At 39.1% G+C, this 17,417-nt stretch overlaps 1 protein-coding gene across 1 annotated transcript in view; it reads left to right on the forward strand.

Moving 5' to 3' along the window:
- Window positions 1–17,387, forward strand: part of arhgdia (Rho GDP dissociation inhibitor (GDI) alpha) — a 31,067-nt gene extending 13,680 nt beyond the window's left edge. Inside the window, exons 2-6 of the mRNA XM_082187434.1 lie at window positions 8,801–8,996; window positions 13,488–13,571; window positions 15,330–15,406; window positions 15,810–15,873; window positions 17,045–17,387. Coding sequence (XP_082043560.1) covers window positions 8,810–8,996; window positions 13,488–13,571; window positions 15,330–15,406; window positions 15,810–15,873; window positions 17,045–17,244 — 612 coding nt within the window. The 5' untranslated portion in view covers window positions 8,801–8,809 and the 3' untranslated portion in view covers window positions 17,245–17,387. The remainder of the gene's footprint in view (window positions 1–8,800; window positions 8,997–13,487; window positions 13,572–15,329; window positions 15,407–15,809; window positions 15,874–17,044) is intronic.
- Window positions 17,388–17,417: the final 30 nt, after the last annotated feature.

Consider the following 17,417-nt stretch of genomic DNA (forward strand, 5'->3'; position numbering starts at 1 on the left):
TTCCCTTTCCCAGCGGAGTAGACCTACTGTTTAATTAACACGAGTGCTCTCCATAGCTACAGTCTCCTGGCTGTAAGATCACCTTACGTAACAATATTATTATCCAGAGCTAGAGGCTTCTGTTTTAAGCATTACAATAGTTTACTTTGACAATTCACATGTAACAATGTTTATTTGGCTGTATGATCATCAACACTTTTTTATTTATTTATTTATTTTCGCCCTACTTGCTGGACGTCACATGCCAGCCAAGCTACTGCACTTGAGAAGAATGGGAATGTTTTCAATAGGTGTTGAAGCCCTATTGTTCAACAGCCTCATTTTCTTCCCCATCAAACTATTTATATCATCCGTTTCGAGTAGCTATATCAATGCAGAATTTATAGCCTAGAGTCACTTCAACTTAGACTTCACACGTCTTTGCTGTACTCAGTTTAAAACCTAAGGACAACGGAGTCTCTTGAGGAAACTGATTGGGTTTGTCAGGTAAATCCTCTTTACCTGGCACCGTTTGACATCCCACCGCTCTTACCGACACTTCCCCCCTTTAATTAGCACTAATCTTGAGTTCATAATCTTGTTAAGTTTTAATGGTTGCTCAGTAACGAGCCTAATCTTGGGCTTTGTAACCCTTAGACTAACATGTTAGTCCGGCTCAGGCTTCCCTAGTGATGACACTTCTGGATAATCCCTAATTAGAGTGAATTAGACAGAATCGGATGGAAAAGTGGGTGATGCCAACGTCAAATTCAAGCCGTCTCCACTATCAAGTGCGTGAACTGGCCTTGACGGCTCACTTTGCCTTGTTTTCATCGACCAGACGCTTTATAAAGTCACCTGCTATTGTTTCCCTTGGTTATGTACTTGCTGCCTATGTTTAGAAAAGAACTGCCACACCCTTGTTAAACGGTTTCGCCGTCATGCTCAGCTGTGTGAAATTACCCAGCGCTCCTTTCTGCGTTTTATTAACGTTGAGGCAGCTGCCAAATGGCTAAGGCTGTTTGTTACTCTGGCAGCTAAAGTGATGTCATCTGGACATAAATGCTTACAGGCTGAACTCAACCTTGTTTTCATGTTTTGCTGATTCTTCAGCAGAAACGGATTGTATTTCGTCAGTCTTAATTAACTTTAGCCAGCTCCAGAAAGGGACATGAGCTCTGCTTTTATTACTCACGGGTGTTTTTCTGTTCTGCTTCCCTCAGCCTGTTTAGCTTCTCGACTAGGGAGGTCAGTGTTCATTAAAACACTGTTGTCATAATTTACTATCACTGAATACAACTACCATGTCAACCAGACAAGAGTTCAACAGAAAAGATGCACAGTGAAATAATGTACAGAAACAGAAATGTACTCGAGTTAAAGATCCCACATTTAAATCTACTCGCAAAAATGCCAAGGTTCCCCAAAAATACTTAAGCAAATGTACTTCGTTACTACCCACCTCTGCATGTAAATATTTCTGCCTCTTATGATGATCAGAATCCCGATCGGATCGCTGAAAGTGAGTTTTGAGCTGAATTTCGTTTTAGATGTCTTTAACCCTTAAAGACCGATACAGTCGCCCGCGGCTGAAAATAACTATTGTGCTGTTTAATAACTTTTGAACCGCTAATCCAATCTGTATGCTTTAAAAAGTCTTGTAAAGAGAAGATTCAGAGGCTCCATAGTGAACGTGATTGCGTCATCAAGTTTTGATCAGCATTGATCCGTCAAAGAAACCCATGCGGTTTGTTCCTCTGACACCGTGTCCTAACCAGACGCAATGCGATAAGATTTCAGCGACAAATAATTTGTCTGTCCACACTAGATGTGACACGACTGCGAGATGCGTCAAAATCAATCAAAACCCACAGCCAATCAGAACAGCCTGTGGGCGGAGTCTCGCCGGCAAGTGCACAGCACCAGAGAGTAATCTTGACGGCACTCGCAAGAAAATGGATAAGTAGCTACATAATCAAATTCACAAATATTACACCATTTAAACATTATTAAAAATACATAGGCTGAGTTGCTAAAACAATATTTACCACACTTGTTTGTTCACCGTTTGAACGTTCTTGTTTACATTTGTTTAATGTCAAGATCTGAGGTGAATTATCCATTGTTGCTTTTACAGTTACAAAGCTGGAGCACTAAATGATATTCAAAGTCACATTGCATGCTTTTCACATTAAATAAAGCACATAAACAGTACCTGAGATTATCATTGCCACACTTTGTGTTTGTTGTTCCTGTCGCTGTCGTGGCTGGTTAGGACAAAAACTCTGATTAACATTGAAAAGATACCTTATATTGCATGTTGTGGCGTCACATGTAATTAGGACACGGTGTGAGCCAAACAGGAATGATTGGTGATGCTTAGTCCCACCCAAGCTGGGGGTTATAGTTGAAACTACCATCTACTCAACCAACAAACATAGGTTTTGGTCCGACAGTGGAAACACGGCTAATCATGTCAACTGCATCTGGGCCAACTTTTGTGTTGATATCTCAAAGCAATCAAAAGTTATGGGATTTGGAACCACGGGTAGCCTTTTATCAAGTCCAACAACCTCTCCAAACAAGTGATCTGAGTGTTTAACTGAACATAAGAACTACTTGTATGTGTAAAATCATAAAAGTATTTATAATCATAAGTAACAAGTAATAAAATCCTTGTGGTTGAGTTATGATCTTCCAGCGCTCTTTCAGCTTTGTGCTCCTATTGTGTGGCGCATGGTAAATCAAGACCTGTCGATCTAAACGATCCATCCAATCCAAGCGCGCTCCATCTGTAAAACAGCGTCCGATTGGTCTCTACTAGGGCTGGAACTAACCATTATTATTTCTATAGATTATTTTCCGATTATTCCACCACCAAAATGGCTATTATTCATAATCGTTTCACCCCTACATCAACGACTCGTTTATATCCAGAAATCAAGGAAAGCAGTTTTTCTCAATGTCCTCTTCCGCATGCCCACTTTTAGAGCTTCATACACACCTGAACCAGATAATCAAGCTCTTCAAGATCACTAGAAATGTCAAGTCAGATCAATTGAAGCCAAACTGCGATGAAGGTGGCCCTCCAGGAGCAGGAATGGACACGCCTGGTTTAAAGGGCCAATGGGAACATGACGACAACCCATTATGTGCCTCTCGCTTGTGATCCTAAACTTGAAAAGCTAGCCGCTGGACCGGCGTGCCAGAGCCTGCTGATGGAGAACGGCCCCATTCCCTGTCAGGAGTGTGAAGAGGCCCAGAATGGAAAAAGCTGTGCAGTGTTATCTGAATTCCTGTCTTGACCGTGGCCAAAACCATCCACTGCCAACGCTGAGACTGTTTTCACAAGGCAAAAGATGACTTTGAAGATTCTCCTTGAATGTTACACTCTTCTATTGATTACATTGTGTAATTTTCTAGTTGATAGTCCTTCCATATTAATGATAAGGGATAGAGCAGAAAACAGTGTTGTTGGGTTTCGTTGGCACCAGCACATTAACCGCTAACCACTCTACATTGTGTGCACCAGTAATGCAGTCCGTTTGTGAGTCTCCCGAAGTGTTACGCAAACAACATCTGTCTTCGATATGCAGGACCTACAGACTGTACTAGTACACCATATGCTGAGAGGATGTGTTTTTCTCTGTTCCCTGGCTCTCCCGGTTCATATCTCACGGCGTTTGTTCATATGTGGTCCTCATTACAACTATTTGTCAGATAAGCTGGCAGATCTTTGCACTTTGTTTGAAACAAGTTGTCTGGTTTATAGAAATTGTTGTGCTGTTGGCGGCCAAGTTGAATTTCTCTTCTTGACGACTTTAAGGCCCTTTAAGATAACGCATGCATGTAGCTGCGGCTCTCAGTATAAACTCAGCAAATAGTTTAACTCGTTTCTTATTAGTAGTAGTATTTTAATCATTATTTAATGTTAATTGCTTTGAAAATAACAGGTTTTAAAATGTTTAGGTATGCTCCAACAATATAAAATAGATTATTCATCAAAGAATCCTGAAAAACAAAAAGATTATCAAAGTATCTAAACTGAAATATCTGAAACGGTTCCAATACTCCGTAATAATAATAATAGTATCGATTCACTGATATCAGATGCACTTTCTATCTCTCTTCTCTCCGATGGTGAAGTGACTCCCGCCTCCTGTCACTCACTAGTCTCTGTTCTCTCCGGTTGAATAGTGCTTGTATTGTCATTCCCAAAAGGTTTCGCGCTCACACTAAAAACGTCTGCACCAGGGCTCGCAAAATCGCCTGCCCGACGTCCCGGGGCTATATTGTTTTCCATTCGGGCTACCAAAATGTATAACCGGCCTGCCCGACGGGCTATCTGAAATACTGTTCGCTTAAGTCTTGTTATAATCAGATTCAGCGCGTTCTTCATCTTCAATCCGCAGTGGCTCCAAGCAAGAGCGCACGTCAGAAACAGAGGACAGGGTGTGTGTGTGTGTGTGTGTGTGTGTGTGTTCATCTCATTGGTCTGTCAATGTCAGAATATTTGAGATGACCAATCAAATCAAAGTAGGCGGGCTTTATTTACACAGAAGCTTCTGAGCGCGAATTTGAGCAGAGCGACTCGCTTCAGTTTACGGTCAAGTGCGAGATAAGATGTAAGTAGCTAAACTAAACATTTCATATTTGACAGTTTTTTTAGGTCATAAATGTGAAACGAATGACAAAAATTATCAGACAAACGAATATACTTTTGTCGAATTTCGCCATTTTGAACTGAAAATAGGCCTATGTAAAGTGACTAATAATTAGTTTGCTGTCATTGTGAGGGGACATTAACAGAGCATTAACAAAGCCGTTTTCATGTTGGGCACAAGAATAATAATGAATGTGTACATGTTGAGAATTAATATACCATTTGTAGCCTTCAGTGAATTAAAAAAGTTCAGCTTTAGGAGGGGAAGAGACAGGGCAAGATGAGGAGACTGAGAGAAAAAGAAAGAGTGATGGATAAGAAGTGAGAGCAGGTATTGACAAATAATCTACTGCCCACTAACGTTGTTTTAAGCTATTTCTTATCCTTTTTTGGCCTTAAAATGTCTTGAAATGGACATATCAGAGAAATAAAAAAGTTGAACCCCCTAATAACCTTAAATGCAGGACCTCTTTGATTATAAAGCCCTGTCTACGGCCCTGTATTAGGAATAAGATCAATAATGAATGTGTACATACTGTGAATGAATTTAATAAACTTAGGCTACCTAGCTTTCCTATAGCTTTCAGTAAATTAATGCGTCTGAGAAAATGATTAATAAATCAACCTATCAGATGACCCTATGTTTACTTCACTGACAGATAAAAATGAAAAGCCTATATCAGTCAAAGCTCAGCTTTAGGAGGGGAAGACAAAGAGAATAGTAGTGTGATGCTGATGAGGAGAGAAAAATAATCAGCTGCCCAGCTGCCTTACATGGTTTTAAAGCTATTGTTATCCATTTTTTTGGGCCTTCAAAACATCTTAAAATGCACATAATGTAGATCAGAGAAATCAAAATTTTCTCGAACCCCCCTGACTGAGTATGAGTGAGTATTAGACCCTAAACTAAAGTGTTACCTTTTTTTTTTTTTTATACCCTCATTGGGGGCTGAGCCACAGACATGACTGATTCATGTTCCATACTTGTCACACACATTTCAGTTCAGTTAGAACCAGATGCATATTTGTTGATATTTTGTGTTTTGAAAAAAGTTTTTCATTCATTGTTTTGACTCCTAACCAATTTTCTACATTGAAAAATTGTCTTTTTATCTGGGCTAGTAAAATTCATTTCGGGCTACCAAAATCTGAAGAGTGCCTGCCCGAAGGGCTACCAGCGATTTTGAAATTTTGCGAGCCCTGTGCACCATTGATCTATTGTCGTAAAACATAAAGCCGCCTCTCAAACCTCAAACCTAATGGATTATAAACGGTCAAATACATGCAAAATTATGCCAAAATGCCCGTCTTGCAGAGTATTCAGGTGAATACAGTCAGTTCTGGAACATAAATAGTCGAGAGAAAACGCATGTTGTGTGACAGTATATTGGATCCGTGCTTAAGCTCTTAAAGGGACAGCAGCCTAATAAACCTGCTGCTATCAGTCACGTTAATCACATAAAAAAAAGACAGAGATAATCACTCGCTTCTCATAAGTGAATAACATCTGTAACTTTAATTGTAAGCATTAATCAGTATTTCATTTTTACATTAAAGACTATCAGTGTTATTTTTCCATTGATGTGCCTACTTTAATTTCTGTAATACTTCTTACTGAATACTACTGTTAGACCCACATGAAAAACTTAAAGCCATGTTTATTTAATTTGTCTCTTTATTCTATTCTATTGTATTTATTTGTGCTATCGTTTCCATTTTTTTTATTACTGACCATTTACTTTTTTGTTTTATGTAAATTTAGTTTATTCAATTTATGATTTAAATTGAAGATATTTATGACCCAAGTAAAGCCTCCCTGTTCTGTGTGTAAGCTATTGCAATTTTGCAAACCAAATTACCCAAATGGTAAAAACATTTTGATAATAATAAATGATCTGTATGGTGGTATACAGTATATGGCAGTTTCCCCTGTGGTATGGAACATTTTCAAGGTATTGTATCGAAATTCCAGTATCGTGACAGTGCTAGTTTCCACAAAACTGTTTTTAACATCGATAATAATCAGAAATGTTTGAGCAGCAAATCAGCATATTATAATGATTTCTGAAGGATCATGTGTATATCATGAGTAATGATGCTGAAAATAAATTGTAAAAAGTTATTTTAAAGCGTAATTTTTCACAATATTACAGTTTGTACTGAATCCATCAAATAAAACAAAATCCTTAGGTTTAATAACCTTTTTTTTATTAACATCATGAATGTCACGCATGCTTGAGTTTGTGTAGTTTATAAAACCTCACCGTTCACTCGCACACAGATATGTAGAAAATGCAGACTACATATTTAAATAGCAGTTTGTTGTTGTTGTTGTTGTTGTAGTTTTGCGGTTTAATATTCACAGACACTAGTCCATATCACCATTTATTTTGGTGTTCAGCCCTACTTTTGATTTATTCATTAAAAATTATGCCAAATTCCATGACATTCCGCATTTGTACAGTAATTATTCTTTTATTTTTTTATGTCTGGATTCTGTGGTTCACATATTCAGCATCACTGAAACGCCCCTACAAAATTGTACTTCTTAATAAAAAACCTGCTATAGAACTAGAACTTGGCCTGGATTTGTCAGCAACTTGCCAAAATCACAAGCGCAAAAGATCACAGCGAATCGTGAATGCTCTTTTTGCAGATGCGTCTTCCAAGTGTCGAAGCACTTCTGTTATGAGTGTGATTTTTGTGTGTTTCGCACGCCAACACCATGTAAGGAAAGGCCACAGTTGAAGCAAAGTGTGCTGCAGCTCTGCAGAACACAGGAAACTACAGAAGCTGCGGTAAAGGTGAAGCAGTCGTATCATTCGGACTTTAGTGCGCCAGGAGGGAGAGAACACAAGCACTTTCTGTTCCAAGCCCACTGCATTGCAGCACGACTGTTTCTCTGCCTTCACTTCTTCATTTAGCGTACGTCTTTGAAAGGCCTCGCTGGGTTGAAGACATCAGGACGTGATACTGACATGGGGATGTAAACGTCCAGACAGCGAGCGAATCACATGCTAATTCAGGAACTGGTTGTCAGAGAGTAATTTGTCATGAGCAAAGATAACAGTCTTTAGAGTCATTAGTTTGTGAATCGGTTTACGAATGTATGTTTGTTCTGCACGGACTGAAGTAGATTACAGTGTTTAAAAACTACAGCAGTCGACAATCGAAGTGAATCAGAAACGTTAATCGAAGTTGTCCTAAGACAAGAACGGGTATTGTTCAAAATTCAGGTATAACTTTGATGAAAGTGTTTGATCCACTTCAAATATTAACTACTGTATATAAACTAAGAATATTCAAGGAGAGAGAGAGAGATATAGAGAGAGAGAGAGAGAGAGATATATATATATAGAGAGAGAGAGAGAGAGAGAGAGAGAGAGAGAGGGAGGAATTAGTACTTTAATACAATATATTGATCAAAAGTGACAGTACAGGCTTTTAATGTTTCAAAAGATTTATTTTTCAAATAAATGTTGTTCTTTTGAACTTTATTAATCAAAGAATCATGTAAATGGTAACGTTGGTAAAACTAAATGGTAACGTTTCCACAAAGATATGATGCAGCACATCTATTTTTAACATTGTATATTCAGAAATGTTTCTTGAGCATCACATCAGCATATTAGACTGATTTCTGAAGGATCATGTGACCCTGAAGACTCAACATTCAGCTTTGATCACAGGAATGAAATATATTACAATAGAAAACTTTTAAATTGTGAAATGGATTGCTGTTTTTACTGTGTTTGACATGAAATAGATGCAGCCTTGGTGAGCATAAATAAACTTAAACTCTAGGATATATTACATAACTTGTATACATTTGAAATAAATTGGGAAATGATATATCATTTTTTTAATCGTGAATCAGCCTAAAAATAGGCAGCACACACACACACACACACACACACACAGCGCTGTGTAGTGTATTTGAGTCCCTACAGTAATTGGCTTTGACCACTAATGCAATAGTGCTGAATACAGACGCCCACATTAGGCCGCTTCCGTTGGTGAATTCATTTCAAATCCATTAATAGTATTAAAAATTAACACGCTGGAGGAACTGATCACATGACGTTATGTGGGTCAGATCTCCATTGCTGTCGATATTTGTGGCAATCTCCCCCTAACCCTGTTGCCGTTTCCCTCCAGCTGTGCATCATGGCCGAGCAGGAGCCCACACCAGAGCAGCTGGCCGCTATCGCAGCGGAGAACGAACAGAGCGAGACTGTCAACTACAAGCCACCGGCACAGAAGAGCCTTCAGGAGATCCAGGAACTCGACCAGCATGACGAAAGCCTCCGCAAGTACAAGGAGGCGCTGCTGGGCAACTGCAGTGTCGCTGCAGGTGTGTGTCGCTTTCTCGTACTCACTCTCTCTCTGCTCTGCTCTGGCCTAGTTTGATGAAGGTTTCTACGCACACGAACACGCACACGCACACGCACACGCACACGCACACGCACACGCACACGCACGCACGCACACACACATCTCGCAGTGTAGCAGTCCCTTTCCCAGAATTCTTCACATGGACCTGCTCTTCTTTCAACACGCTTTAATTTTTAGCTTATATGATTAGTATGTCTTGGCATGCACTACAGGCCTGTGTGTGTGTGTGTGTGTGTGTGTGTGTGTGTGTGTGTGTGTGTGTGTGTGTGTGTGTGTGTGTGTGGTTCTGATAAACCCTATGTTATAGGGACAAAATGCCCCCACACAGATGGCAATATCCTTGTAAGGACAATTTATTTTGTGATTTGTTTTGAAAATGTAAAAACACAGAAGGTTTTCTGTGATGGGTAGGTTTAGGAGATGTACAAACTTATACAGTTTGTACGGTATAAAAATCGTTACGCCTCTGGAACAATCCTCATGAAATATGGAAACATGTAAAATGTGTCTTGACTCGGACTCATTGGCGCATCACATGATGCTCCTTTTTCCCCACTTTTTGTTGCATTAATGCGTTCAAAAATACTTTAGTTGCATTTAGGGATGCACCGATCTGAACATTTTCAGCTAATACCGATAATTCTTTATACTTAAAGCTGCAGTCCGTAACTCTTGGGTTAAAAATTTGAATATTTGAAAAAATAAATTTGAGCAAGTACATCACCAGCCAGTGTTCAGAACTCTCTGCTTGCCGTAGCTCGACTCAAAACGGCAAGCTTGTAATAATGTTTTTAATTCCAATGGTACTGGTGGATTTCCGCGGGAAATTCGAGCATGTTTGCATCATTACGTCACATCTGTCCACATAAAGAAGGAGTCTCGGCTAGTAGGCTATGTTGAGTGTGAGGATGTTGGAGGTGGAGATTTATAGCCTTTTCTCGCAACACTTGATATGATTCAACGTATCAATTTGATGGCGGATCCAGAAAGGTTCAAACGACAATCACCAGTGACAACTGGAGATTCACCCGTTGTAAAATGTAAAAGACTTCGGACTTCGGAGTGGCTACAAAAAAAAGAGACTGCAACCGGCCCATGCGAAAACAAGGATAAATATCGGAAGGGCTTTTGAAAGGTGGTGTGAAATCCGTGTTTTGAAGGGGTTTGATGGCTTTTTTTCTGCTGGACAGGAAAGACATAAGCGATTGTTAGATTTAATCAGCATGATTTACTGCAATGCTTTTCCCCCTTAGTTGGTCAGAACAAAAGTGGATGTTACTTGTTTAGACGAAATTTTCCGGTGAAAATTCTTATGTTGGTCATACTTTCAAAAAGTAGAATCTGTGATTGCGAATGACCGTATCCACACCGGCGCGGCGACTGACAGCCGCACATTCTCCTCAAAACATTGGATTCATCCCATGTAAAGCTGATAATTCCGCGAATAACTGCAATTGCAGATTCCGAACAGAGATGGCGACAAAGAGGAAAAACTACGGACTGCAGCTTTAAAAGCCTATAACTGATATATTGGCTGATAAAGCAAAATGCAAATTTTTATATCATTTCTGAGAACCTGATTACAAAAACAAAAGTCTCACCATTAAAAGCATTAAAATAATGTTCTCATCTTTATCTTATGTAGCTTATATGACAGACTAATGGAGAGAACCCTTGCAGCCTCTCATGACTGAGTTTGGTCAATAAAAACTTTTCTATTTCTTTCTAAAATATCTCCTCAAAAACTTCAATTATTCATAACATTTGTGTAAAAAAAAAAAAAAAAATTTAGTTTTAGAAGAGATTTTCATCACGACACTGAAGACTGGGTTCAGCTTTGCATCACAATAAATTGCATTTATAAAATATATTAAAAGCATTGAACTTAAATATTCTTATAAATATCTTATTTTAAATGGTAACATTTCAGAATATTACAGTTTTTACTGTATTTCTGATAAATGCAGCCTTTGTGAGCGTGAGACTTCTTTCAAGAACATTATTTTAAAATGAATACCGACCCCAAACCTTTGACAATGTCAGGGAGATGTTATTGCCTTTTCTTTGATGATTATACAACATGACATTTTTAGAGGCACTGAATTGAAACTTTTTCAAAATCATATGAAACAAACACAATTACAGAACATACATTTCTAAGCGCAAGTGTTTTAAACTCAATTCTTGAAGGATTATTTCTCCTCTCCCTCTCTCACGATTGCTGAAGCTCCAATCGCAATCCACTTCTGATGTTGTGTTGCATCGTGACGTATTGAACCGTAGCTTGATAAATATTCAGCATGTGATTTCTCCTCCAGATACGCGTGTTGTTCCAGGACCATCAGATAATGTTGATCCAGGAATGTGTCCTCCTTGGGTAAATGATGTTGTTCTGGGCTAGAGCTGTATAGACTCTTGGTTAGCGTCTGCTGTCCTCTGCATCGTCTCTCAAAAACGAGGTCACGTCTCGAAGAGTTCCTGCTCCTTTTGCTTTAATCAGCAGTCCGCCATTACAATAACCCTGTGTGTTACGGTTCACCTGAAGAGCTTCTTGAAACTCACTTCCTACTGTAGAGTGACTAAAGCACCACACAGACGTCAGAGATGATGATGATGATGATGATAATCTCCAGCTGTGTGTTTGTGTAGTTCCTGCGTTTACGCGGACGTCGGATGTTGGGCTATTGGTCGTACTCTAAACAAAATTCTGAAGTTGCTTATAGAACAAGCGGCAGCAAATGGATTTGCAAAAGTTTGTTTTCCCCAAATACACCCGCTCCTCGTCTTCAACCGGCCGGCTAAACACCCGCCCTGATCTCACGACATTAGCGGAGGTTGAGCTGCTCAAACAAACAAAAGTGTTTTCTGGAAGTTCTCGTGCTCGGACATTCCTCAGGAAGTCAAGCTGTCAGCGTCTCTGTAATCTGGAATAGGATTCGTTATTTTAATATTTGAAGTGAAGTTCATTGTTTACTCCAAATTGGACTTCATTCTGGTGAAGATGATAAGAAAATGGTGTTTATGTAATATTTTACTTGGTGTTGTTAATCGTATGCATCACAAGTGAGAAACATTCCAGTGAGACTTCCAGGGAGTTCTTGGTTCAGTGGTTGCTGGGTAGTTTGCTCTGTGGTTGTTTACTGTTCTGACCGCCACATCTCTGATATCAGGGCCTGAATTTGGTACGAGTGTTGTACATAATTTTACTCATTCCCACGAGTTCCGCTTTTACATTTCCGTGTGGGAAATTCCTACAAACATTTATTCACTAGCATGCAAGTTTAGCGAGTATATTAGGGTGTGTTCACACTTGGCAAGTGTGGACACTGACATTCGAACCCTGGTGCCACCCAACAAGTGGACCGAGACGCTGAAAAGATGAACTCTGGTGCGGTTTGAATGAAATATGAACACAAACACGGACCACAGACATGTAAACGAGCCAAAAAAAGGACATGATGTGACCCTAAAAAGGGCTGAATTCTCAAGCATGCCTGTTTTATCTCATCATAGTGGTGATGTTTCCCATCACGGTTCAGTACTGGCGTCTTCACACAGCAGATCTTTTATTTGTGTGTGCAAACGTGGAGCTGTTTTGATTCTTTTACACTTTTTATAAGCTCCTTTTGAGTCCTCAGCTGGTCAGAATATCATAATTTTGTACGCACGTACAACGAGCGCGTTTAGCCCAGAACACACAGCATTGTTTTAGATGTACGGCAAATTCCGTCGCAAAATATGCGTCGTAAAATCTGTCCAATCAGGTTGTGAGCGTATCCTTATTCCTTGTGTTTTTGTATCTTTAAGTTCGATGTTAAAAATGACAGTGTGAACGCTAAGCGAACCAGGACTAAATGTATAATTTTCTCTTTGACAAAGGAACCGTTTGACAACATTCATCTTAATTGTGTAAAATATTAATACAATGATCAACGTGTATGAATATAGCCACATTTAGAGGTCAAGACCATAATCAGAATGAGCGCTCGATTGCCAAAAAGAGTGAGGATCGGATTGGCCTGTTGGTTGAGGTTTGGAGATCATCACACACTTGAATCTGACTGCACTGTTTTTCCAGTTTTCCAAAGTGAATTCAAAGTTTGAAATCAAATCCTCTTGTGCTGTGTGAATGCTTTTGCGCAATGAAAATGACCACATAGTAACATCTTGAACCGAAAGTGTGCGCTTAAATATTATTCGGTACATAATTGCATCAGTGTCATAAATAAAAAGGAACATAATGTTTAGCGTCACATGCATTGGGGTATTTGCAGGATGCTCTTAAAATATGTTGTAAAGTGAGCATTTAGGTAAATTAATACATTTGTCTAAAAAATCCTTTTCATAAGAGTCAGCCATTTTCTAAAATAAAATTCAGGCCCTGGATGTACAAATGTCAATCTACGGCTTTTCTTATGTCATTTTCTTGTGTCTTTTGTTCACTTTGCAGATCCCACCGCTCCCAACGTTCAGGTGACACGGCTAACTCTTGTGTGTGAGACGGCTCCCGCCCCGCTGACCCTTGACCTGCAAGGTGAGTAGAGAACGCTTGTGTTCTTAAAGGGATAGTTCACCCAAAAATAAAAATTCATGTAGTTCCAAACCCGTAAGACTTTCGTTCAACCCAAGCATTTTTATCCATTCGTGGAAAGGCAATATAAAAAAAATCAAGCTTCCAAAAGTTCATAAAGACATCGGAAAAGTAATCGATATGAATCGAGTCGTACATTTTAATTTTATTCATCAGTGCACATCAAATATGGCAAGCGGAAGCTCAAACATGTGGATACAAACCTCGTTGTTTGAGCTTTTATTTAGTAATGAACATTACAAATGTGTTTTGAAAATAAGACTTGGCATGGTTAGCATGAGACCTGTTATTTTGACACAATTTATAGCATGTTATATATTCAAATACCCTATTTATACAATCACACCACAACACAATGTATATGTTTTGGTGTAATAGTCTGAGCTCATTTCTCTTTCATATATTCATGCCGTTATTAGGGAGTGTTATTTAAGTTATGACTAAGCCAAAACCAAACCTGTGGTATGAGGTAATCTTACGGTCACATGACCCAGATAAAGCACAGCAAGCCTAAGAGCTCAAATCTGAGAGAGAGATAGAGAGATAGAGAGATAGAGAGATAGAGAGAGATAGAGAGAGATAGAGATAGAGATAGAGAGATAGAGAGATAGAGAGAGATAGAGAGATAGAGAGAGAGAGAGAGATAGAGAGATAGAGAGAGATAGAGAGAGATAGCGAGAGAGAGATAGAGAGATAGAGAGATAGAGAGATAGAGAGAGATAGAGATAGAGATAGAGAGATAGAGAGAGATAGAGAGATATAGAGATAGAGAGAGAGAGAGATAGAGAGAGATAGAGAGATGAGTGTGTGTCCTGCAGCCATCTGCTGGAAACATGATTCAACTGCAGTCTGTCGTTCACAGTCAGCCTCATACCACACCTGACAACTTTTTTTTTTACGTTTACATTAGTGGTCAACGGATACATGTTTTTTTTTTTTTATGGCCAATGCCAACATAACAGGATGGCTGATATAAATAGATAACCTCCGTAGTCTCATTTAGACACTTGTTATCGACCTTTCAAGACAAGTAAAAGCTTTGAAGTCCCCCTGTAGTCAATCATTTTATCCCTTAAAACTCATCTTTGATCACCAAAATGACACATGTAAATGTTTTTTCCTTCCTTAAAAAAAAAAACTTGAATGTAACTCTACACCCTTGCCTGATTAAGTAAACATGGTTCTATGAATATGCAAATGAGCCCCGCCTCCACTCATTCGCACCAGCTCAGAGATCCACTGGTTGACGATCACACGTTGATCTGATTGGTTACAAGGTAGTTTGTGACATCAGAAATACCAGTGATTTCAAACCGTGTTTTTGAGACTGTCTTTGATTCACTGCAGTTTTAAGGAGAAAATACTCAGCAATGGTGTCGACTTATGAATTTACACATGGTTTGTCTTAAAGCACATTAAAAACACCACATAGACATATAAACACCATTTAAAAGCTTGATTTTCACCACAGAGGGGACTTTAACTAATTCACAAGGGACATTACTGATGCATTTTGTGTCATAGTGCAAATTGCCAAAACCAAAGAGCTTTTGGGTAGTTTTATTCTCAGTACCTGACAGTGATTCTGTTTCTCATATTTTGGTTTTGGCCCGCTGTGAGGGATATTAATGTCACAATGCTTTGCTGGTGTTTTGACGGGTTCGCTGTAGTATCTTCAGCGTGTGTTTGCTCCTCTCTCAGGTGATCTGGAGTCCTACAAGAAGCAGTCGTTCGTGCTGAAGGAGGCGGTGGAGTACAGGATAAAGATCAGCTTCAAGGTTAGATGATCACAGCGGGACACATTTAAACAGTGACTGCTAGGGATGAACGCTATCACACAACTTCTAGCATGGTACAACAATTGCACGGCACATTAACTGTGTACAGGAGAAGTTACATTATCACTGAATTTCCAGTAAAATAACTAAAGTTTATATTTCATAACCTTGCATTAGTGTCTGGATAATCCAGTAAATTACTGGTAATTATTCTATCATCTTATTTAAAGCACCTGTACTTCCACATTACGTCACAGCTGCGTGAATAAACCTGCTGTGGGATAAACACCGGCACGTTGTGTACTGACTGCATATGCAAACATGCTGCACTGAACCTGTTCCTGTTTACCAGGCAAATAACGTGACATCACTGCTCCACATTTGTATTCACATCTGTTTACAGGTAAACAAAGATATCGTCTCCGGGTTGAAGTATGTACAGCAGACCTTTAGGAAAGGGGTGAAGAGTAAGTGCTCTTTAAAAATACACAATTTTGCATTCATGTTCATGCGTGTCACCCACAAATCAAAAGAAAAAAAGACGCTGCTTTCCAGGTTCTCCTAGTATTCTCTCGTTTTATTGATCGATTTTGGATTCAGCAAAAAAATGCAGTACTGTATAAATTACATAATTGTATTTATTTTACTTGTGACTTTTTCATGAGTATTTGGCAACACGAAGCTAAACATTTTGTAATGGCCTTCATTTTCTTTCGAGCAACAGCATATTCTTATTGCTTGACTTTTTTTCTTTTAATTTTGGGGTGAAATTATATGATCCACATGTTTTTTTTTAAAGGGGTTTGTGCAATGTGCATTATATAGTTTTGGTCATGTGATTAGATATTAGGGACTTGGATAGGGTCGCCCTATTCCATTCTTCTTGGAATGCTGTTATGTAAATCCTGTGGCGTGTCTGGTGGGATTTTGCTTTATTTAACTAGAAAAGCCTTCGGTTCCTTGAGGAACTGGATGTTGGAAATCTACCTCTTTCTCCAACAAAGCAACCCATGTATGCTTGATAGAGAGGCCATGCAAATAATTATGCACAAACAAACAGGAAGTAGGAACGGACAGTAAAACTAAATGGGGAAACTGAAGCCGCCAGAATGTGTCGGAAAGTCACTGTATTAATGAGCGAATCATTCATTTAACCAATTAATTCAAATGGCGGATTAATTCAGGAACATGATTGAGTCATGGACTCATTCTTTTACAAGTTTGTTTGTGTTTACATGGATTCGTTCAGTAATAAAACACCCCTGCATGTTTCGGCAATGCCTTTTCTTGGAACTCCTATTTTTGTTTCTGAGAAAAAGGAAACTGAAACTGATAATTTAGTCTAAAACGTAACCCAGTATTAACAACTTGTTTATTGAACTGATGTATAAAATCAATATCTCGTTTGCAATCACGCTGATATTTGGGAAGAGCATCACTCTTGCTTTATGATGTTATAAATGCAAAATACATAAACTCGTACAAGGGCATTTTTGCCTCCATATCTTGATTTTTGGGGTCATTCAATCAAAGTTTTTTAGTTTTTTGTTGAAAAATGTGATTGCTCTAACCTCCACTGACAATTAATTAATATAGTCTTATTTAATTTCAACCTCTTCACCTGTTTCTTGTGTTCAGTTGACAAGTCTGACTACATGGTGGGCAGTTATGGGCCCCGGCCGGATGAATACGAGTTCCTGACACCCTTGGAGGAGGCACCCAAAGGCATGCTGGCCCGGGGCACTTACAACATTAAATCCAAGTTCACTGACGACGACAAGCATGACCACCTGTCCTGGGAATGGAACCTCAACATCAAGAAGGACTGGAAAGATTGAGTTGTTTCCAAACCCCCCATTTTCCTTCTTGCCATCCTCCTACCTAATTCCTCACTCCCTTTCTTCCCCTCCAACCTCCTCCAGTTACCCTCCATCATCGTCATCATCATCACCATCACCATCAACATCATAGTCCTGGATTAACTGATTCAAAGGAAAAGGATTTTTCTCAC

This window comes from Leuciscus leuciscus, assembly GCF_965113295.1.
Source record: "Leuciscus leuciscus genome assembly, chromosome: 1".
Taxonomy (NCBI): domain Eukaryota; kingdom Metazoa; phylum Chordata; class Actinopteri; order Cypriniformes; family Leuciscidae; genus Leuciscus; species Leuciscus leuciscus.